Source organism: Rhea americana, unplaced genomic scaffold (assembly GCF_003343005.1).
Source record: "Rhea americana isolate MKP2758 unplaced genomic scaffold, rheAme1 scaffold_146, whole genome shotgun sequence".
In the NCBI taxonomy this organism is placed as follows: Eukaryota; Metazoa; Chordata; class Aves; order Rheiformes; family Rheidae; genus Rhea; species Rhea americana.
Genome location: NW_028185550.1, coordinates 2264443 through 2288066, shown reverse-complemented (window position 1 = coordinate 2288066; position 23624 = coordinate 2264443). Strand labels below are relative to the sequence as shown.

At 43.8% G+C, this 23624-nt stretch overlaps 1 protein-coding gene across 3 annotated transcripts in view; it reads left to right on the top strand.

Moving 5' to 3' along the window:
• The window catches only part of PAK5 (p21 (RAC1) activated kinase 5), a 135273-nt gene that overhangs the window by 53895 nt on the left and 57754 nt on the right, over positions 1–23624 (top strand). For 2 of the 3 annotated variants that reach the window (XM_085299176.1, XM_085299177.1), the window contains exon 2: positions 18364–18578. In XM_085299176.1, the coding sequence (XP_085155302.1) occupies positions 18375–18578 (204 nt within the window). In that variant the 5' untranslated portion in view covers positions 18364–18374. Of the gene's footprint in view, positions 1–13958; positions 13993–18363; positions 18579–23624 lie in introns of those variants that run through there. The other variant, XM_085299178.1, reaches the window with a different exon arrangement.

Below are 23624 nucleotides of genomic sequence, written 5' to 3'. Positions count from 1 at the left end.
ATCATACGGATCATCCATATGGCCTCGTTTTGAAAAGTGAACTATTTCCTGAAATCAAGGTGTGCTTTCCTTCTTTTCCTCGTGCTAAATGATACCTCCTTTGTACACCAAGTCTTGCATCCTAACAAGAAACACACAGTAACTCATAGACTTGCCAAACTTGCACATGATCCAAAGTGTTTTTCGGCAGCGTTGATTTGGTTGGATATGTTGCATTCCTGAAATCCATGTGCCGTGGAGCCTTATCAAATTCATGTGAGCCCCCTCCGATGAGCAGGGTAACTTAAAAGTGAAACCAGCTTTATTCCGGTCCAGCAAAGAGTAAAGTTTCTGACGTACAAATGGAAAAGCCATAAGCATGTTACACATGACACAAAAGAAAGCCGTAAGCCTGTTAAAGGCAGGCCTTTCTTTCATGGTGCAATGCAGCCTTTGGGTTTTCTCATCTATTTGTTTGGGGGGTTTTCTGGTTACTCTTAAATATAAATGGTGTTTCAGAGCATATCTCAAGGACCTTTTTTATTCCTGTGCTAACTTCAGGGACATGTTTGTGTTGCAGTCTTGCACTTAGACTTGCCTGGCATCTCCAAGGATGCAAGCGGCAGACTCTTGAGCCTGCTGCAGAATTAATCTTTTCAGAAAGAAGTGAAAGGCCTTAGCGCATTGGTTCTTCTCCAACCTCTCTCTCAGAAAGACCGGTGAATTGTGTTAGAAAGGTATATTGTAACATTTTGCAAACCGCACACCACGAATGTTGCTTGCAACAGAAGAAACAGCTGCCCTTCAACAGAATTTTGTTGTTTGGTTTGCCAGCACTTTACRGAGACTGTGTTTATCATGTTAGTGCCTATCAACAGTGGCTTCYGGGGTCCTCAGGACACGGCAGTGGAAAATTAATTTAGTAATCAGGTAAAGAAACCAGGTGGAAAGCGTCATAGTTACTGAAAAGCAACCTCCTCTTCTTGTAATTATTTGAATAATCCTTACAAAATTATAGGGCCTACCAGATGTTTGGATTAGGTCTGGGCAGCGCTTCCCCTTGTGGCATCAGATTCTCGGGAAACCTCAGCCATCCGGTGTGAATAGCTGTACTGCCCTACAGCTTTGCTGACCCAGAGGCAAAGCAGTGCCTACAGGAGACTTACGGAGGAGAAGTTACTTTTACCTCTGCTTCGCCCTATGAAATGTAGGTAAGACACAGAGCATGYCCCCCAAGGCCTTTTGAACCTCTAGTCAGAAATATACAGTGCAGACCTCTGCRATGCATAAACCTCTATCATCTTGGCTTATAAGGTCTGCAGCAGGAATGGTGTTAGGTTTTTTTCCTCTCAAAGGAAGAAAGTCCAAAGGAAGTTTTCKGTTCGTTTGCAGTGCAGCTTTGGTTTATGAGCAACTTAACTCTTGAAGAATCAGATACCCTGGGCTGACAGTGTGCATCAATCTAGGGATCAGTCCCCTGCGCAGAATACTGTCCCGCTGATATATGAAGTAGTGTTCCCTCAGATTGCTCTGTTTTCTGTGCACCCTTGCGATTCAGAGAAGGACGAACAGGATAGATAAACTTCCAGTGGAAAATTGCTCGTTCTCTGTTGCCGTAGGGTTTCCGTACTCTGGAGCTCTCTTCACCCCAGGTGTGGTAGGATGCTCCTTCCTTGAGAACACATCATGGCACAGCACTTCCCTGGGCTAGGTGCTCTCACAAGGACACACAGGTGCATGCACACAGGAAAATTTAAGAGATTGAGTTAGGGATCAGCTGCCTGTTTACCCACAACCTRCTTGAATCTCTTCCCCCAAATATCCCTTCACGGCAGATGGAAACRGAGCCCCGTTCGGGCGCAGCAGCCTCCCCCCGCTCCAGTGCCGTTTCTGCTGTCCATCAGAGCTCCTGCAGTCTTTGGTAACAGGAGGAATACTTGGATTTTGCCACTGAGTTATTTTACCTGTACACATCTCAGATTGTCATCATCCGCAAGGAAGAGCTCTTTGCCTATTCGAACCTTCAAAATGAAACCTGAGGCCTTTGCTAGACAGTGTTCAGATTTGTGTTTAAGGTGCAATATTTGCAATGTAGAGGAGCTAAAGAAAAGCTTTATGTTACTGGAAGTGGAAGATCCTTAGCTTATATCCTTCCAGTCAGGAAGAACTCTGCAACTCCGTCTCCTAAAGCACTGCTGGTTTTAGATGGAAGAAACTATTACCAGTTCTTTGGGAGAGTTTTGCTGAACACTTTTCAGTTGACTTGGTAATTGAATCATTTGAATTTCCAGGAGGATGATTATGACAAGTTGTTGAAATAAAGTTTTAAAATTAACTAAAAAGGATGAAATACCTTTTCAGTAGTWTGCATGGAGCATAGAAGCTAACTTAGAGGGGTATGTTGTAAAGATTTTATTGTCATTCATTYTCAGTATCTTCAGTCATTTGAGTATCATGGCCATCTTAAAAATCATCTTTCTAAAAACTTTATATTGCCCCATGAAGCATACACTCCATCGTCCTGTCTGGTATTTATCTTGAGCACAGAGAATTTTCAGATCAGCTGGAACAAAGACTGCCAGAGAATTTGTCAAATTATATGCCCCAAAATTTAGGGRAAATATTAAGCTGACATTTTTATGTTTTAACTTACTTCAAAATAACTTTTCAATTTCATATTTCTTAGTATTTAAGAAAAGGAAATAATGAAAATGCAGTAGAAGATTTGATTGAAGAAAATACTTCATTTGACCCTAAATCAAAACTTTGTTTTGGTAAGGAATATGTTTCCATTTGAGATTGAGCAACTGCTGCACACTTATTTCTTAGCTTAGCCAGCAAATTTCATGATTGCTTTTTCCACGTAGTGCTAACCCCTGCCCATCCTTTTGTTTTCCCAGTTGTATCAGCAGCTTTATTGGAGTCTTGCCGTAATACAGCGTGGAACAAATGAATTAGGGAACCTACCAGCCTCTAGAAAGAGCCATGAATGCAACCAGAGTCAGCATTTACAGGATTCTTTTTTTTTTTTTTTTTCCCTTTTTTTCAATTCATGGGGTATTTTTGCTACAGACACTTTAAGAAGGACCTGCCCAAGCACAAATATACTAAGTTTGCATCTTCCCAATTCATTCTGCCCTGCGCTGTGCTAGCAGCAGCCATGGGGTATAAAAAGAAGGTGCAGGCGCCTTGCGGGCGATCACTGCTGCAGCCGGCATCGTTTCTGGGGTAAAGCAAGAACTGCTTGCGCTGACCCCGTGAGGACCTGCCTGCCACATACTGAAATTCAGTTCTGGGGGGACGTGGCTCTCTCCTCAGTCCGGAAGCGGAGAATATGCTGGAGTCCGTGRAACGTGAGCACTGGGTGCCCTGCTGCCACTGGCTTTTCATGGGAGACGAGGATCGGTCTCAGCCCTGAGCTGAGCGGTTCTGCCCCAGTCTCGCGTCTGCGATCCCTGGCAGTGACGTTCCCCCGTTCTTCACACAATCACAGAATGGTCGAGGTTGGAAGGGACCTCCGGAGATCACGTAGTCCAACATCCCTGATCAAGTAGGGTCACCTTTGCATATTGCAAAGAATCGTATCCAAGTGGGATTTGAATATCTCCAGAGGAGGAGACTCCACAACCTCTCTAGGCACAGTAAAGAAGTTTTTCCTCATACTCAGGTGGAACTTCCCATGTTTCAGTTTGTGCCGTTGTCTCATGTCCTGTCACTTTGCCCCGACCAGGCAAACAGCTTTGGTGCCTCCCTCCACCTGAATTGTGGCATGCCTGGACTTGAGCTTTTACAAGGAAAAGCCAAAAAGTATTCCCCTGACTAGAGATTTTTGATGCAACGACAAGGTATTATTTCCTGTGAGATAAAGGTAGAGTTCTTCCCCTCTGCTTTGGTTCAACATCTCCCTCTCTGCAATAAATAAGATTTCTCAGAAAATGTAAGAAGAGCATTTTGTCTTGTCACAGACTTCTTGCTACAGTGTCATATTCTCAGTGAAACAGCCTCAGCTGGATTGTTGATTGCAAATTCGGTTGGTCTGTGCTGCAGACTCAGTGAAGGCTAATGCCACTCTCTTCAGTCACAGGCATCTCTTCTGAGAACGAACTGGCATTTTGACATAACTCTTTGAACATTTCCAAGCAGCAGAAGCTTGTGCAGGTGGTTACGTGGCAACTTCTCTTTGTGTTTCTGGGAGTCRTCTTTGCTGGCCATGCAGTCAGCTTGCTGCCTCTTCCAGCAGTCTCCTTTAGTTTCTTGAGCAATTGAAAGTGTCCTTTGGGACCATTTCAGATGAAACACTTTGTCCTGTTGAGGCAAAACTTGACGTTCCCAGAAACAGATTATGGATGGGCCCAGCAGGACGTTTAGCGAGTCGCATGTAGGCATCATCCCTCCAAACGAAGGGGTCCGAGCAGCTTTCCGTCTTCCCACCTCACCTCTTAGAAGTGACCGTCCAGCACGCAGGAACCTGCCCTTTGTTTGCAACCTAACTACAGTCAACAATATTTTTTATTTCAATCATTTAAAAGGTATAAAACAATAAAAAATTCAGAGTAGCATTAATCATTTCTTTCTTTTTTTACATTAATCATTCAGAGATGAATGTGGTTTTCACATTTGTCTTGTGTAAAATTTGATATTATATTATGGTGCTCATTTGCAGTTCTGGTGGCTGGTCTCAGAACTGTCACATAGTTTGAAAGGCAYGGAATAAAAGATCTCAATTTCTCCCTAAGAACGTTTATCTCACAATTAAATGGAGAACAGGTGAGACCTATCACTTCAAAACTGACATTTGGAGATGTAAAAATACAAAATCTCATTTGAGTTCTAAAAAAAATGGTATTGAGGAACTATTTAACTGCGATGATCCAAGTGGAAGTGGACTGAKTGGTCAACGCTTTATATACCTTCAGTGTTCTGCATAAAAAGTTTATGGTTAACTTTATGAAGTAGGTAGTAAGCTCTGGAAACCCTTGAAGATATCAATTCTAATTTTTAATATGGAAATGAAGTATTGCCTCACAGCAATTTGGTAGTTGTGATAAGATGGATTGACTCTCAAGATGTTTTTTCAGCACAATCCAGAGTGAGAAAAGGACAAACAAATATTTAAGAGAGAAAAATTTAAAACAGAATATGTGCGTTTACAGTTCTTTGTAGATTGTTCAAATATTTTTCCTTCTGTTACACATTAGAGTGGTACAGAGCAAAACCCGATACTAAGATAGGAAATCCACAGTGATAATGACAGAAGTGATTTTAATCTTCCATGCATTCGCTGTGTATAAACTAATCTATAGRCATGTTTGTTATCATCTTTAAAATATTTTTAAATATTGAATAATCCAGTTTTGTTCCACTTCATGCTAAATAATTATAGGCCAGAATACGTTTCATCTTTAAGAATATTCTTGCTGTCAAAGATTTTCTGTTAATAATGCCTTAGGAAGTATTTATTTCTGTTGATCATTTATTGCAAATCGATCTTTAATACAAACATTATGTTAATGGAAAGTGTTTTGCAAAAAAAAGGAGAGAAGGAGGAAGGGGATTCCTGAGAACCAGCATAGCCCATACTGTTCCAAAACTAAAACAAGAAATATGATTTGCAACAAGTTGTTTTCCTCCTGGAAAGCTGAAAGTATAGTTTGCATGGGTAGAACCGATGGCACAGCAAAAGTATCAGTGGTTGCAGTCAGAATTTGCTTTTGAGAGAGGCTCTCCGCAGTCGGTGCCGTGCTCCTTTAAAAAAAGTTGCTTGTGAGGTTCTTCAGTTTTTCTTGAGAAGAGGCATATATTGTTATAGAAAAAAGAAACAGCGTGTCAAGTGTGAAGGTAACAGCGAGACTTGTGCAGGAGCTCCACAGCCCCCGTCTCATCAACAGCTGCACGTTTTGCGTAGCCTATTGCTCGGTGCGGCCCGAGGGATGACGGGTGCTACGTGGAAGCGGTTCTGGAGACGGCTCTTGGTCTTGGCAGGCTCTTGGTCTTGGACACTTTGGTCCCAGGTTGCTCCCCCTCAGCTGATACTTATGTCGTATGTCCACAGACATACATAACTAGCAGGATAAACTATTTTTGAGACCTAGAGACCATTTCACATCTTTTTTTTTTTTTTTTTTTTTTTTTTTTGGAAGGAAAACCTATTTTTTTTTCTGAAGTACTAGATTACCAACTGGTAAGTGAAGGGCATTTGTGAGGAACCACGTGGCCTTGTGATCGGTCCTTGCTGGGAAGTGTAGAATATAGCTACCACCGCGGTCGGTGCAGCGCTGGGGCRCTGGTACATTTGTGGTGCTGTCTCCACGGCCCCCAGGAAGCGCTGCGGGAGAAACTGAGTTTCACGGAGTTGAAAGTAAAGCTTTACACACAGAAGAGTAACTTGAYGGTCTAAGTGCCACATTCACCGTGCTGTGGATGAGTGACAACCCAGCCGTTCCCCTGAAGCTTGGCCAGCCAGCTTATATCACTGAAGAAGAGGCACAAAATGCGGAGAAAGTGTAACCTGGCGCATAATAGATGAGAGCAATATTCCAAGTGCCTTTCAAACACTTCTCTAATTCTGTGCTCTTGACTGATTTATGATTTCATATCCTGGCAGTTCTTACAGTGCAGTCGTCTCAGCCTAGAGAAGCGTCGAGATTTACTAATACTAATGTTTAGAATTAGTAATATGGTTTCAGGAGTCTGCATTTGATTTTTCCTGCAGGCACTCCAGATGCGTTACCTCTCTGCTCTCCAGATAAATCATCATTTTTATTCTTGACAGTGTTTCCATTTCCTGAAATTTTTTCCTAATTCAAAACATAGGAATAAAGAGTAGCTGCTTCAGCATCCTAAACTGCGTTCCTTATAATATAAAAATATTACATATTAGTAATATAAGAATATAAATGTGATAATAATAATAAATTAAGGAAAATATTACAACTGTTCTTAAGCTTCAGAAGGAACTTGAGATTAGGGCTGTCTTTGTAAGTGCCTTCTTTAATAGCCYCTCTCTGTGGGTGTCCTGCATTTCCTAAAAAGTTAAAACCATCAAACTATCTCAAGCCAAGCATCCAAAGSAGTATTTGCTTCTGAGAGTCTGAAACCTTTTCATTTGCTAGGAGTAGAAATGGTTTGAATTACCTCCAGAGTTTCTCTTTTCCCTTTTAATCTGCCCTGAGCTATTGCAGACTAATTCATTGCAGGAAAATCTCTCTACTTGCTGTGTGTGTGTGTGTGCATGTGTATGAGATAATAGAGAGTGATGAATACAATACATGCATTTAAGCTACTCATTGGAAAATTACTGAGCATTAAAATACACTGGGAATCAAAGGCTTCCAAATTAGGAAAGCACATGTCAGTCAGTATGTGCAAATGAATCCTTGTACAAGAGTAGCTTTCAATACAAAGAATGAGTATTGTTCCCTGGAGTACATAAATCCTAGTTTGGCCACTCAGTACCAGCTTTTAGTTTTTCTCTAGAAGTGTATGTTGCCTCTTGTTATTTTTTTCCTGTATCTTGTTCCGTTGTGCATTTCTATTAGATGTTTCTCATGGGCCAGCTCTCAAGAGACACCCTACTGTGCTGTGGTGTGATGAATGAAGGCATATTCCACCATAAGCAAGGTATTGTGTGGTTTAAAGGAAACATTGACAAGTCCTGGATGGCTTGTACTTATTTAAATGTATTTTTATTATATTGCACAGTGTCATGGTAGCTCAAAAAAATTGGCCAATTTGACCTAAGATTGAACTGAATGCTGTAGGATAAATGAGGGTTTTTAGGAAGGATGTCATTTATGTGCTTATTGGGTGTGGTCTAGATATCAGTCATTCAGTACCTGTTTTTCCAATATTAAAATATGTATTTTAAAACTGTTCAAATGACTTAAGAGAGTATGTCCAATTTCAAAAAGAATTTGGAACCTTGAAAATCCATAGGATTTGGACAAGTAAGTTGAATCTTCTTGACCGTTAAGCTCTTTTTGTGCCTAAAGCTCATTTAGACAGGCTCTGAAAGTAGCATTTCTATGCTTTCTTTGAGTTAAAACAGATAGTGCTAGGCTGGAAGATGATTAATTTTTCATCAGTGACATTATTTACGTGCATAAGAGCTTAGCAGCATGGTGCAGGATTCTAAAAATTTGACCCATACTGACTGGCTGAGTTTGTTCATTTTTTGTATATCATTTTTGTTACTACCGTATGGCCACTATTTATAATCGTCAGCTTGATTCATGGTTAGGTTCATGTTGAACCTTTTTAAGGCTTTGTTTTATTGTTCCCGAGCTGAAATGCTTAAATAGTGTTATGGAAATGTACAGGATTAGAAAGGAAACAGTCAGGCTCTTTGGAGGCTGCGGCCCCTGGTGTTGGCAGATGCAAATAAGTGATGGATAACATCTGGGTTTTTAGGGAAAACAGGGCTCCCAGGAAGCCTTTCTTGGCCAACTAAAGTAACCTACAGAGTATCTTACCTGTGAAGTGAAAACAAATTGCTCTTCTCTCCCAACTCTTATGTTCGTTCTGTGTTATTTTGATCTTCATTTTTTCATCAGAGTACCTGATCTGCTTTACGCATGGCAAGAGGAGCCAGATGTTGACATGCCTTCTGGTCCTGGACTGTCCTCTCCTCTTGGAAGGCGTCTTCCCTCTTCGTGGTCCGCYGTCTAGGGGCTGAAGAGCAGCTCCTTCATCCCTGCTTTTGTTGCAGGCTCCTACTTCCACGYGCTCCCCTCCTGGCCACCTGGTATCGGGCCCTTCGCGTACCGTCGGTGCTCTCCCACCTCCGCGACGGCGAAACGCGGGGCGAGGGAGCGACCGGGCGCCGGCTCCCTGAGCTGCGCGGGGGCTCTTGAGCTGTGTGCGGGAATCCTCTGCTTGAAAAATCCCACATCCTACGGATGATTTTGAAAGGAAAAACATACCAGCATATTTTTTTTTAAGGGAAGTGGATGTGCTTCCAACTTCCACCTTTATCAGAAGAGCCTTTCTAAGGTCCCTGTGAGCACCCGTAACATCGAAGACGAAGCGGCCTGCGGGCAATCAGGTCTCAGCGACGTGCCCAGTCTGATCGGAAACCCAATGAGGCTTTTAAGAGCCTTTCCATTAGCTGTATTGGTTTCTCATTCAAACCTCTCTGCTTTCCCAGGAATTGCTGGGAAACAGAAAGTTTGAAGTAAATTCCCTTTAAAAATTTATGTTTCTATGTTATGACACAGCTTTTTGCTGGCGAAAATCATCTTCTGATTCCAGCCAGCAAAATATCCCCACCAAGCAGCCTAGAGCAATCTTCAAAGGACACAAGAAACATGGAACTATTGTTGCTGCCATTCCTTAATTTAGCAAAATATTTAACATTTGCCCCACTTATATATGAATGTGTGTGTGTATCTATATAGATATGTATATTTATATACACAAATGTGTGTGTGCGTGCAGCAATGCAAAACCCCGAGTGAGCCCTCCTGCGGCTCCCTGGTGCCTGCCGTCCCCGCAGGGCCACCTCGCCCTGGCCGGGGCCCGGGAGCGGGTGCGATATCACCRGCTTTGCAGATCCAGGCGGACTCCTGAATTTTGAATTTACTGAGATTTGTACTTGGTCTCCTTTCACGTGCCTCCCCTGGCAGAGAGGAGCTTCACCGGCGTAAGCTGCAGGAGARCTCTTACGATTTTTACCTCTCGCTTAGAGTATTTCGTAGCGATTTATGCTGCCGTAAGTCGGYAAGCAGACACCAGCTTTCTGCTCACGGTGGAATTCTTGCCCTGCTTACGTTTATCTGAAGTACCGGCTATGCAAGCTGGCTTGACAYGTTAATTTAATTTGTGCTTCACAATTCATACCCTTTCATTTATGATCAAATATTGGAAAAGGTTACAATTAATCAGCGAATGTGAACGGAAGCCGGCAAAGCTAATGCCGTATTCTTGCATTTTGTTTGCTCTGTAAGAGAATAACTGAAGCCCCAAAGAAGCCGAGGAAACGAGGAAACCGCTCTGCGCGGCGACGCTCTGTGCCAGGCGGCCGTCCCGGTCTCGGGGCAGATGAGTATTCAGCAAGCACGAAGCCGATTTCCAGCCGTTAATAGCTTGCCCATTTCAGTGCTGAAAGGGGTGATGCTGATTACTCAAAAAAGAACCACAGGGAATCACGGAATAAAAAGCAAAAACTGCCAAACCTAACGCGGTGCCCTCTTGATAATTGAAAATGAACTAAYTGTTGGTCGTTAAAACGTGCTGCTGGGCTGAGACCGACGATGAGAAGTGCCCCCCGTCCTGAGCGGGCGTTCACAACCCTGCCACGTGCTTGCGAAGCGGCAAGGTTTGCGTAGGAAATACTCGCAGGCTTCGCAGGGCGGCTCGGCGTCCTTCACGGGTGCTGCTGTAGGAGCGCCAACGATTTCCTTGGCTTAATAGGACACAGCGTTTGACTGCTGAATCACTGCAGTGAGAGAAAAAAAACAGGTCTTCTACAGCGGTGATACACAATTGTTAAAAGCACATTTTTTTTTGATGCAAAAATACGTGGCTCACTTTATTATTACAGCTATCAGCTTTATGAGGTTAATGTATGTTTTTACATATGTGAAAATTCCCCAGTCATTTGCTGTGGTGTTAGTCTGCTGGGTCATTTCAGATGCTAATTGCTGTCGTTAATTCTCATCAAATGCACTTGGAATTCCTTGGTAGTTTTTGAGCTACAAGACAAAATAAACCTTTCTTCTTTCTCTRGTTTTTAATATAAATGAGCAGCTGCTGAGAAGGGAAAATAGAAGGCTCCCACCTTTTCACTGGGAGCAGGATCTGGCATATGGTTACTCTGTAAATCAACCAGAATTAAATAGGCTTCTCTTTTCCCCATTGGAGGGATTTACTGTGTTATTTTTATTTAGTGTGTGAAAAAATATGCAAAMAACTATTAACCTTAGGATTCAAGGCATCCTTTTTTTCCTTCTATTCCAACTACCTCAGGTTTTTACATGCTGTAAATGCAAAATATGTTCTCTTGGGCTTTGTACATAAAACCGGACTTCAGCTTTTCATTTTGCCGGCCCCTCTGAGTACCCTCTGATCTTGCATAGAGGGGAGAGATGGCCTGCCAAAGCCACAGGATGCAGTCAGAGCACGTGAGACTGGATAAATAGAGCAACCTGTCGTCTCTGAAAGCGAGCCGACGGGGAAAACTCAGGGATAAGAGCTGCACGCGGTTTTAACTTTTYGTAGGACGTATATCGCTGCAAGTCTTTAACAGTGCCCTAAGCATAACTTTATCRTTCTTTGAAACAGCATGCTATTGGGTAGAGGCCGTGCAAAATGTTGGAGCTTGCACAGGCAGTTACTGCTGTGCACATTTTTGACATACATAATTTTCAGTGGCCTAAAACAAGTTGGTGAAGACTGGAGAGTTCTTATGTTTCTGTTCTAGTAGTTGCTTTCGTGCTTTTTGTGTTGTGTCGGTAATGCTAGACTTCTTGCTACATCCAAACTTGCAGCCAATGTGTGGTAGATCTGCTGGCCTAGAGGAGGTGTGTTTGCTCCRACTTGAACAGGCTGGTCCAACTCCRAGGCTGCACAAGCATCTAGGAACGGCGATGAGCTGAAGGTGGTGGGACCAAGGGCTGCTCTAAGGAAAGTGTGGGCCACCCTGCAGCATGGAGATTTCCCCTGCTCTCAGCAGGGCTGGCTGGGGTCCAAGGACCTCTGTGGAGACCCGATCCCTCGCCAGAGGTCATACGGGAAATTTGGAGACCCTGTTGCGCTTTGGTGGATCACCGTGTGAAATATATTTGTGTGTAGAAAGGAGTGAAATGAAAAGGAACCATTTATTCTAAGCCTCGTATAGCTCTAGTAGCCAGAGTGTGCACATTAGCATGTAATTCGGTTTATTAGGAACTGCAGTAAATTAAGTGAAAGATGCGGTGCTTGCTCTTGATGGTACGCTCTCAGTCTCGCCTCTGCCCCGGCAGCAGCTGGAGGGAGCTGTCGCTGGTCAGTCCATGCCGGTGGGCTGGCAGTGCGCCTTTCTCCAACAGAAACTTCAAAATCGCGAAGACCRTGATGCTAGGGGACAGCTTTTAAAAAATCTACAGCCTTGTGAAAAAGCATTAACCCGTTGGGATGTGCTGCGGCTAAACCTCTAGCGCTTTCACGCTGTGCTAGGAAAAGACCTATGGGCTTGTCGTGCCTCTGTCTGCACGGTGCAGCAGAGGGGCAGGAGACCCYGACCCCTCTCCTCGGGTCCCTGTGTGGTTGTAGCCCATGCAAGTGCCGGGTGCCGCTGAGCCACGCACCAGGGACACCTGCCGAGGGGAGGCTGGGCGGGCAGGAAAACGTCCTTCCTCCTGCTCACGGCCTCCAAAATGTTCCAGATGGTCACTGATATCCCAGGGAGAGCTGGGGCCGCGTTCAAGTGCCCTTCTCTGAGCTGGTACGCTGCGTCCCTCAGCCTCAGAGGGCATCTGCTGCCCCTGCCAGCCCCAAAGCTGCAATAATAGGAACAATTGTGGAGCTTCAGAAATGAGGTCATTCGAGGGCTCGAAATATGCAGAGTTTGACAGACATAGAGAGAATATGTTGTTTAAGGGCACTCTGATAATGGCCAGTGCTATACAAATGCTCCTGGGGAGGGGATGAGTGACCCCACTCAAGCCTTCTGGATGGCTGCTTGGGGTCTGGAAGCTGGAGCAACCTACTTGCAGCACGGAACATCCCATCAGGGAGCCTTTTGTCAGGGGTTTTCTCATGACAATGCTAATGGCCGGTTCTCTTCGGTGTTATTGGTGCCGCTCCACCAGCCTCTGGGAACTTGCAGCAATTTATCTGGGCAGAGACTTTGGCCTGAAGCTCCCATAGGAAATGAGTGTGTGGTTCTTCTCACGTAGGTTATCGAAGGAGGYAAATTTGGACTTCTTGATTATATCTAGATCAAAAGCCTATGATATATATGAGATACAGATTATAGCTCACATATTTATCATGGTGTTTTATTCTACGCCYCCATTTGCCATCAGCACAGGTGGGGGAGGCAGTGTTTTAGGTTCATCAGAAGGAGAGGCAGTGCGTAAGTTCAGTTTTCTCCATCAGTGTTATGTTTTGCTCCAGTAAGTGTCATCTCTGTATTCTTTCTGGTGTGGATTCAATGAAATCATGGTGTATTTATACCTGCTGCTTTCTTGTAAAGAAAAAGAGTGTCTTTTCTGGACTCTACGTCACAGTTAGACTGCAGGTTAGCGGAACTCCTCAGCAGAGCAGTTTCAATGCAAACATGACTTTCTTTCCAAATCAGGAACAGACTTCCTTTCGTTTTATGATATCATCACGCTTACTAAACTCTCTGGTTACTGTAATTGAAGGGCTGCGTCCTCCAAAATTCCCATTTATAGACACAAAATGAGTGCACTGCTTACTGGCACATTTTAGCATGAGAATAAGTGAAGTCCTGCTATAGAAATATCCCACTATATCCACAGCAGTGAGCTAGTTCAAGACCAATGCCATCAGTAGTAGATGTTGTTAGGCTTCACCAGGCCCTCTGGCATTSATTATCACCTCGTAGCAACCACGTACGCGTTGCTGAAATCAGCCAGCTTATTTATTAGCAAAACATATGCAAACAAAGAATAGAGGACAGGTATCCTGGTTGTGTTCATCTCAACAAAAATAACAAAAATAGTAACAAATTAGGAATGTCACAGCTCTCATTTCCTCTTTTTCTGTAGGGGTGAGCACAGGAGGTGCCGGACATAAACACGTCATCTGCCAAGAGAACTGGCTTGTTCATGACTGTTGGATGCTGTTAGGAAGAATTAGGTTAACCGTGAGCACTCCGACGCGGAGAAGGATAGCAAGAGATCACCATGCCCTGGCAGCCCTGCATAGCTTCCTTGCAGTCACTTTGCCTCTGTTAAATGGAGATGATTGCCTGGCTGTCTGTGGGATGTTTTCCTGYTGTCAGGATCTAGTGCTGTGCTCTGCCACAGCAGCAGAAGAGTTGCAGTTCTGAGTGACGGAACATCTTTGGTAATAGGATGCATTTTGYACTCTTGATAGAAATTTGGTCATGTTGGCCTTGCACATGTTATATCTCCAGCATCCTGGGTGACTGGGGAGGTCAATTATCTTTGTCTTTAGCAGCTGATGTGTAGTTACCTCTTATTCCCAAACCAATTTGTTTGTAGACCTTGGAGGGCCTTTTCACCTATTCACTTGTCCAGAATGTCTTCTACTTCCTCACCTGATTAAATGAGGATCAAGAGGGGTATGACAAAAAGAATCAATCATCTCTCCTTTTTGAGGTTTGATGACAACCACATTGTTGGGGATATATTGGGAACTGAAGGAGGGCTCTTTAGACAAGCAGGAGATTTCACTAGCTTGACTGGCCCCAGTTCACACCCTCAGATGCATTCMCGAGGTGGCTCTATTTCAGTATTCTGCTTGGAAAAGGAGGGAGAAGTCAAAATCGTTGTTCTTCTGATAAAATGTACTTTAAAAAAATTGTGTAACTAATTCAGAAAATGCATTAAGAATATGTACATTGAATTATTCCAATATGRCCACACAACTATTGCCTGTACATCAGCAATTGTTTTGCACTGGTGCAGATGTGCCTGGGATTTCATAGTCRTGGAAACAGGGTGCTTGCATTATCTGAGGAGTTTCTGGGAGTTGCAGCTGTAGCCCTTCCCCTGAAAACCTGTTCTGACCTGTAGTATCCATCCACCCAGCAGACACCGTTGCCCAGGATCAGTTTGTGTATAGAGCATACACAGCTGCAATCCGAGCTTTAATTGTTAGTTAACCTTCTGTTCACAAACCTCAATTTGAGCATAATATAAATCCAGCAAAATGTTTGCTTTCAGCAAAACAAAAACACTTACATGTGTGGTGTTCTAACATTTTGTATCTATGCCTACAGTTGCATAGAAGGCTCTCTTCTTTGAGAGAAATCAGGGAAATTAAATTTCCATAGAATTATTGTGTATATTAATAATAGTAATTTAAAGGAACCAGGGTAAGGAAAAGTCAGTGTTGTTTTTCAGTGAAGTGGAGAGACCCTGCTAGCTAGTGAAGTGAAAAGCCAGTGCACAGCATTTATTACTCATATTCTTCAGGCTGCACTGTCCAGAGCCGTTCTCACCCACTGTGAGGGAACGTGGCCATCGTCAGCCAGGTTTCCTCGGCCACCGGTCACAGCTRGGAGGCCAGCAGGAGCTGTTCTCAAGCCACAGCTATACATAGCACTTATGTCTTCACCCACAYGGCTGAGTTGGGTCCTTGCAGGGAAGCAAGTCCGTCCTTCATGGTGTGATGTGCCAGTAGCTCCATCTCTCCAGCTCTAGTTGCACGGTTGAGTTAAGCTGATCTGAGCGTGAGTTGCAGTCTGAAGGGAAGGCCCACTTGCCCATACTCCATACTCAACTCCCCGTTGTGAAAGCATGACCTTAATGTCAAAATCAAGACCAAAATATTCTGCTGAGAAAGTAAGGGGTGCTGCACGCTGATAGCTACCACTGGGCCAGATTTTGCATTTACCTCTAGCTGCAATAGTATTAAAACAGAAGAGAGCAATTTAACAAAAAGCAATTTGAAACCAAGAGARAGTAATGTCTTCTTGAATTAATTTKCACTATATTAAAATAAAATGACAGTGCTGCTGCATTGCCAGCTTACTTTGTTTTATCTGGTGTCTTTTGGGGCTCCAGAGAACTTTAAGCAGCTAACAGTTGCATTAGTGCCTACATGCTGTTTTGAAACCGTGCAAATACTGGCATTGATTATATAAAGAAGTACATTTCTAGAACCAATTGTTTAAAATGTGGCTCCAATGCACCTTATAGATTCAAATCCCAGACGCTGAATGAAATCAATCCGCTCCTATTGATTTGAAGCCAGCTCTGATTTGTGGAGCCCAACTGATGAATGGCAAATGCCAGCTACTAACAAAACTGCAGGCTGCAGTTTGAGTCTTTAAAATAATCTTTGAATGGGCACTAAACATGAAAACTTTGGATTAGACTGGAAACACTTCTGCTTCTATAATTGGGGTCTTGGTTTCTTAGAGCCTGACTGAGACCAGATCCAGACTGGTGGCAGCAGGATGGTTGAGCACTGAGAAACTGCATGGTACTGGTGTGCTGTTGAAAAAGAGGGGGAAAAAGTGGCACAGAGTGTGGGAACTGGAAAACGGTGCAAGTAGCAAGGTGATAACACCTTTCAGAAGAGGAATGTGAAAAAGATGCCCGAGGTAATAAGAGATGGAGAGAGACTAAAGAGCAGCCCATGTCAAACAGGGTAGAATGACTGTGGGGAGTGCAGAGACGGGGAACATAAGCAGTGAGAGGTCGAGAAGATAAGACTGGTGAAGAAAGGCTAACAGATACGGGTCTGCTCTGCCTGAAGAAAAACGCACAAGGGAGACAGACATCTGCAAAAATACAGAGGGAACTTAGCAAGCAGTTGGGGATCAATTTCCAAATAATGGACCTAATCTTTAAATAAACTGATGAATGGAAAGAAAATAGAATAAATATCTGATTTGCATCCTATCTGTTATGCAGCAGAAATATGACCTTCTTTTCTTCACTGGGTTTCTCTTCTCCAACTGTTGCACCTACAGAATCGAAAAGTTAAAGAAAAAGACTAGGATGACTTTGGTCATCCTAGGAATGACCAAAGTGAAGCTGAACCATGAAACAATGAAAAGCATTTGAAATTGTCACAAAAGGCATGATAAGAACCAAGTGTGGAGCAAGTTCCCAAACTGACAAGTATTTCTTAATTTTTCTGAATCAGAATAAATATTTTAGAGACAATTCAGATTGATTACCTCTGACCAGCTGCTAGCCACGGCGCACCAGCTAGGTGAGCTCGGTGCCAGTGTTGGTAAACATGTAGTAAGAGTAGCTCCTCCTCCTTTCCATGAGGAAAGGCTCTCCCAGTCCTTGAAACACAAACCTAAGTTCAGCTGAGCTCTAAGCTTCTAGGGGTGGTGCCATGCTGTAACACTGAGTGCAAAAAACATCCGAGTTCGCAACGCAAGTAGTTTCTGGAGGATTTCCTTCACTAGAGATACSTTTGGTTGAACCCTCCTAGGATATTAACAGTAGGTTGAGACTAACAGATCTGTACTGTTGTCAGTACATAATAACCAATGTGTCAACGAAAAAAAGCTCTGTCTGCCGAGCCAGTGCTCTAAAGGTTAGCTCCACTGGGAGGCCAGGTCCAACTAGGTACCTGCCAGTGAGATGTAAGCTGGGAAGGCCACGCTTCCTTTGCAGGTCTCCTGTTGCTCACTGATGTGCATGTGTTGGTGTGCTCCGGGAGCCAGTGGTGGTGGAGGGCTGCTCTCCCTTTGCACAGCCTGCGCAAGGACCAGACAGGCTTCCCACGCAATAACTTGTAGAGCAAAGAAGCTGCTCTTTACTCCTCCGCTCTCCCAAATGAGTAGGGTTGTTACTGTTGTTATTCCCAACTGCATTTGCTAGCTGGGAGCTAGCAAGCTGCTCCCGCCAACGGGCATAAAAGCAGGTGCTTCACACAAGGCTGATTCTCCCTCCCAGTAAYGTTGTTCCGCATCGTCCTTTGCGATGGGGGTGCGGCTCTGTCTAGCTGTTGGTACTCAACGCATGACTCACTTCTCACAGGAAATAATTTCTCTCCAAAAGACAGGTCACACCATGTCAACGTGGTTATTATATGAGCTGATATCATGGGTAAGCAGAACCCTTTACAAAAGCAGATGAAAGTACTTAGGACAGGATAGAATTAGATCCAAGTTCTTTGTCTATTTTGTATCACTGAGATGGTGTATGAATAAATCCTCCTTTCATTTCTGCTAGATAAAATCTAAATATGAACATTTAAGGACCAGAATCTCAGCTGGGATGAATTGTCTTTACACCAAGATCTGGTGTATAGTTTTAAGTTGCAAGTTCTTTGCGTGTTTGCTCTTCCACCATGTTAGGCTTTGGCTAATCTTGATCTTGTCCCTAAGCAAAACTGTATGTTGCTTCAGCAGGTACAGAAAGCTCAGGGTTATGAACTTTGATGGACTGTGTCCCATGTGAGTAGGTCAGCACACAGAGGCATAGAAGGTAGGATCTCAGACTTTCTCTCCTGGGGATGGTAGCATTTCCTTATTTCTTAAGGTATATGAATATGCATATATTAGAGAGCAGGCTAATTGAAATCTCAGATTCTGTGATAGGAGGTCAGACAAACTTTCCTTACATAGACCTCAAAGAGAGTATTTGTAGAGTAAAGTTCATGCAAGGGTTAGGCTATTAATGTATACTGAAATAATCAATACGGCAGAGAGAATGGCTACAGACAGAAACAGAGTTTAAAGATTTTTTTCCTTTCTTTCCTGTTTCCTCATGACTTCTCCAGGTTTTTCCACCATGTTTGGAAAAAAAAAGAAAAGGCTYGAAATTTCTGGACCTTCTAACTTTGAACATCGGGTTCACACTGGATTTGATCACCGAGAGCAGAAGTTCACTGGACTACCTCAGCAGTGGCACAGCTTGTTAGCAGACACAGCAAACAGGCCAAAGCCTATGGTGGACCCCTCATGTATCACTCCTATCCAGCTTGCGCCTATGAAGGTATTGTACAGAGCCTCTATTTCTTATCACCTTTGAATTTCCAAAGATAGCTTTAAGTGCATTTCGCTTTGTAGAAGCAGTACTGCTGTGCCCTCCAAAGTGAATTGAAAGTTGTACTTGCTCTCTGTCCAAAACCCCCAAATCTGCACTTGAAAGCAGATGGGTGGGTGGTCATTTCTGGCTGGAGTCCCAGTGACATTTTTATCATGCAGCCCAGGCAAAGCAAGTCATATGATCATAAGCCACAGAGTCTGGGCCATCGTTTGCCACACAGTTTCCCTATTTCTATTTGCAACCAAGTCTTGGAGTTCTGAAGCTGGCAAAAGATTATCTGGTTATTCTGATGTAACCTCTTCCGYATATTTATTGTTTGCATTGCTAGAAATACAGGGAAGGTTAGAGTGAGGTGACAGGTAGTCAGCGGCCTGAGCTTATCTGAGTCCCAGATAGCTGTTTTCACAGGAAGTAGGGAAAGCCAGGATATGGATAGAGCTGCAAATACAAATATTTAATATTGAGACTGAAAGGAAAAAACTAGCTGTTATATTTATAAACCTTTAAAAATGTCCCAGAAGCGCATGCATYACGGTGTCGGGGCTGGTGGGGGCCATGCCTTGGTATGCTCTCAGGCTATAGAAGAAAAAGCGACAAGTCCCGATGGAGGCTTGAGACAATACTCTTCTGCAGTATAAAGCCCCTTGAAAATTAATTTAAGAATGATGCTTTAGGCAAAGGCAGTTTGGAGCAGGGAGAAAGGGAAGAGCACAATGTGGGGAAAAGAAAGGGAATGGCTATAGGAGCTCTGATGGGAGCCTGGCCTTGAGAATGGGTTCAGGGAAGATCAGTTTGTGGGATGAGAGCAGACCAGTCAATTAAAGGTGTTCAGTACCTGCACGTACAACATGTTGAGGGAGGTAGAAGCTAGCTGGACTGCCAGGATCAAGTAGTGGCACCCCATGGCTTGACATCCACTGGCAGCCATTGGTGAGCAGAGCACCAGCATCAGTAGTGGGGCCRATATCGCTCAGTGTCTTCATCAGTGACAGGAGACAGAGCGCATCTGCAGTAATTTGTGCACGCTGCTGATTTGTTGATGCACCAGTCAATAAAACTGAAGATCAGAGAGATCTTGTAACCTTGAGAACTGGGCCAAAAGAAACCTCAGAGAGTTGAGCGAGGAGAAGGGCAGAGCTTGGCAGCTGGGGCAGCAGAACCCCGTGTGCCGGTGCAGGCTAAGCAGAAACTCTGCTGGAAAGGATCCGGGGACATCAGGTGGGATATGAGCTAAGCACGTGCTCTCGTTGCAGATGGAGCAAACTGCATACTGGGCTGTGTGAGGAAGAGCGTGGCCRGGAAATTCGCATGTCAACCTGCAGCTACTCGAAGGGGAGTTATGAAGGAGATTGAACTGAGCTCTCCTTAGTGGTGGCAGGTGGTAAAACAAGAGGAAATAGCCACAGGCTGTGGTGTGATTYGGATAGGATAGCTGGAAAAAAACTTTACTCGGCTGCTGGTACACCACTGGAACCAGTGTGGCTGTGGGATCTCCATCCTTGCAGGTTCAAGATTTAGCTAGACAAATYTGACCTGATTTAATGTTACCAGTAGTCCTGCTCCAAGCAGGAGGTTGGACAAGCATCCGGGAGTCCCTTCCCACCAATGTTTCTGGGGCTCTTCATCCTAATGCCCCAGTAAATCACACCTGCCACGCTGGAGGTTACCGTATACTCTGCCCACCACATAGAGCTCACACATACTTTGTCATTAAACTGAAAAATAAATTTAGGATTTCAAATTCATGTGGATTTTTTGCCGTGAAGGGAAAATCAGATAATCCTGAGAGCCCAGTATTTAAATTTGGTAAATGCTCTTTGCTAAATTTGCATTTGCTGCCTGCTCCTAAAGATTGGGATTACTGATCAGGATTTCCAGGCATTGCTACAGTACGCGGAGGGTAAAAGAGAAGTCTTGGCTTTTTGCTGTGATAGAATATCTTACTCTATAGTAGATGCCCAGAATAATGAGGGTTTAAAAAACAGGCAAATCTTTGCCTACTAGTGGAGAAAAGCAGGTGTATTCCACAGCCCTTTTTAGCACCAGAATATCCCTAGGTATTTTGACATGAGTGAATAAAGATGTTTTAAAGATGAAAAACTCATTTTATTATCTTGTGGCAGTACCATCTCTTTTTCTGCAATTCCAGAGCCGTAAATCTGTGAGCTTAAAATGCTTTAAAATATATTAGCTTTATCAACACCCTGTAGGCAACATAAATCTGTGTCTAAGCCTGCAAATGTACATATGCATATCCCAGTTGGTGTGTATCGTTGTAGTGAAGCAGTGTACTCAGAGGTTTGGGAAGGATCGAGCCCTGAATGAGTAGCTGAGCATTTCAAGGCAGAAAAAAATCGCTATTGGCTATTTCTAAGAAACTCTCTGTTCCTGCTAGTCTGTCCGTATACCCGAAACGGTCGCTTTAACGCGGGCGCATCTGCCTTGGCACTGCTAGCTGCAGTGGGGAGCCCACTTCTGAACACAGCGTCCCGGGGGCCTCTGCCCGCGTCCCAGCAGCGAGGGGCCGGGCCGAAGCTCGGCCCCCGGCTCGAGCCCTTGCTCGCCCTTCCCCGAGGCGGGCTCGCCGCAGCCCCGACGTGCTCGCCGAGGGGGCTGCCGCGGGAACRATAGTCCGACCGGACGGAAGACGCGACTTTTGAAGCAGATTAATGAAATTACAGTTAATCCCACTCTGAAGGTGTAGTTAAATGAGGAAATGTGATTAAGACGGCAAGGCACAAAAAATTGYGCCTTCACCCTCTAGTTACTTTTTCTATCTGAGACTCAATTAGAGCCTGTTGAAATAGGCCTCCGTTGTGGTGCTGAGGGGGGGAAGGTTAGTTTTTAATAGCAACTGGGAGGCAGTGACTGTAATCTGAGAGYTTGCTTTTAGCCTTGTAAGAAATAGTCCTACTGCGTATTCATTAAAAATTAACATACTTTGTTTTGATATATCTTAAGTTATGGAGCTAAACTAAGTTGTGGCCACTTTAAAACTGAAAGTGTTTGATGTTGTTAAACTAATACAGGATAAACATTTCATTCAGATAAGTTTTTACACGTGTGCACGTGCACTTCTACCTTTAGTTCTGTTAGAAAGTGATGTAGTCGCTTAGGCTCCAGACTCGTGATATTCTCCATGGTTTTTTTTTCTTTTCCACCCAGCAGTTAATATAGTTTAATTAGCGTGCTTGTAAATGTACTGAGGTGCAGCTGAAACAGGTTCATAATTAAGTGGGTTCTGTGTCACCACCATATTAACTCAGGCTGAGGCATTAGTCCCGAGTTAGTCCATTTAGTGGTTTCAGGTCTTATGGCAGCTCTGTCACGTTGCAACTCTGTGTTTCTAAATTTGCTGCCTTTTTAATTACTTCAGTATGGACGATACACACTGTGTGAGGCAGAAGTGTTGGTGCTAGTAGTTACTCCTTTGAGGCTAAACAGTCGTGCAGATTCTGGAGGCAGAGTTTGACAGAGGATTTTGTTGGGTTTGGGGACAGAATTGATACTGTTCCCTTTGGGCTTGATCCAAAGCCTAAGCAGAGGTGGGGAAAGACTTTTCTTGACTTACGCAGGATTTGCAGCCTTCCCGGTCGGTACTGTTTGCTTTCTGCTCAGTCTGCAAAGCAAATGGGACCTGATGATACATACTGTGCACTGAGAAATAAGGTATCCCTTTGGTAAAACCCATAAATGATAAATAAACTCACTTCTCCATCTAAATGACCTGCCGTACATTCAAAGGCAGCAGCAACGATGAAGAGGCAGAGCCGTGGCCTCCATACGCCTGGGGTGCCCCGTGCGGCAGGGAGGCTCGTTGCTCCAAACGTCAGTCCAAASCTGAACTGACTGCAAAAATTCCTGCTTTTCAAACACACAGAAGGACGATAATGGAGTTTCCATTCTCAGCGTGGATGACCTGGATAGCAGCAAGGTATTGTGTGTGTCCAATTCTAACGTGAACCAGGAAAACATGGCAGAAAATACTGTGCAGACTAGAAAGCGACAGTGCTCTTGATAGCTTTGTGGTGGGGAGAGAGGTGGTTTTGGAAAAAGGTTGTTTTTTCACTGAAAACTTTTCTGCATGAAAAATGTGAATCACCTCTGTCTTCTTGTACGCAAGATACATTTCATGAACTCTCAGATCCTAGTTTTAGGCCCTCAGTCTGCTTGTTTCAGCCCTTTTTAGTTATCCTCTGTATACCTAGGGTTCATGTTTGTGTGTTTGTCTTCAGTATGGTATTATATCCGTTTATATCTAACCAAAGGTGAGATCTAGTGTTTGCATTGCATCAGGTAAAATTTGTATTTCTGTTTTGCTCGCCTTGAGGCCATTTCCCATTTAGTTCCTCCCCTTTTTTCTTATGAGTGTTTATATGCTCTCTTAGCGCATATGTGGAGGCTAATTCCTTCTAGCCTTACCAATTCTATGATTCTATAATTCTTCTAGGCCTTCCTCCTTCAAGAATATCATGTTCTTTTGGGAACACATGACATGATCTTTGTCACTGCTGTGTAAGCTATTGGAGAAAAAAATGCCATTTTTTTTATGAAAAACACAGTATGGAGGCTGTTCTTCCGATGTCTGTACTAATTTGCTCATAAAGTTTCCATCGCTTTTCTTTTGACAATACTTTAGGGTAATCTGACCCATCTATACTGTGGGCAAGATCCTGACTTGAGGATAATGTAATGATAGGATTGTACCTGAGCAAGGAGAGAGGCAACCAACTACCATACTACATGCAGCCAACTGTTTATCTCTGCTTGATGGTGGGAGGAGTAATGACCTCCCTGTACAGACCTCCATGTGTCCTACAACCATGAATACATCTGGGATAAATCCCTTCATGGTCATGTAACGTAATTTCATGCATTTCCTGAATTTTTCTCTTCCATTCACCAGTCAGCAGTAGCTGGTCACCTGTCCTCCTCTTCTCATGTTTCACAGTATGACCCATTCCTGGCATGTGGACTGCGAGAATTTCCTCA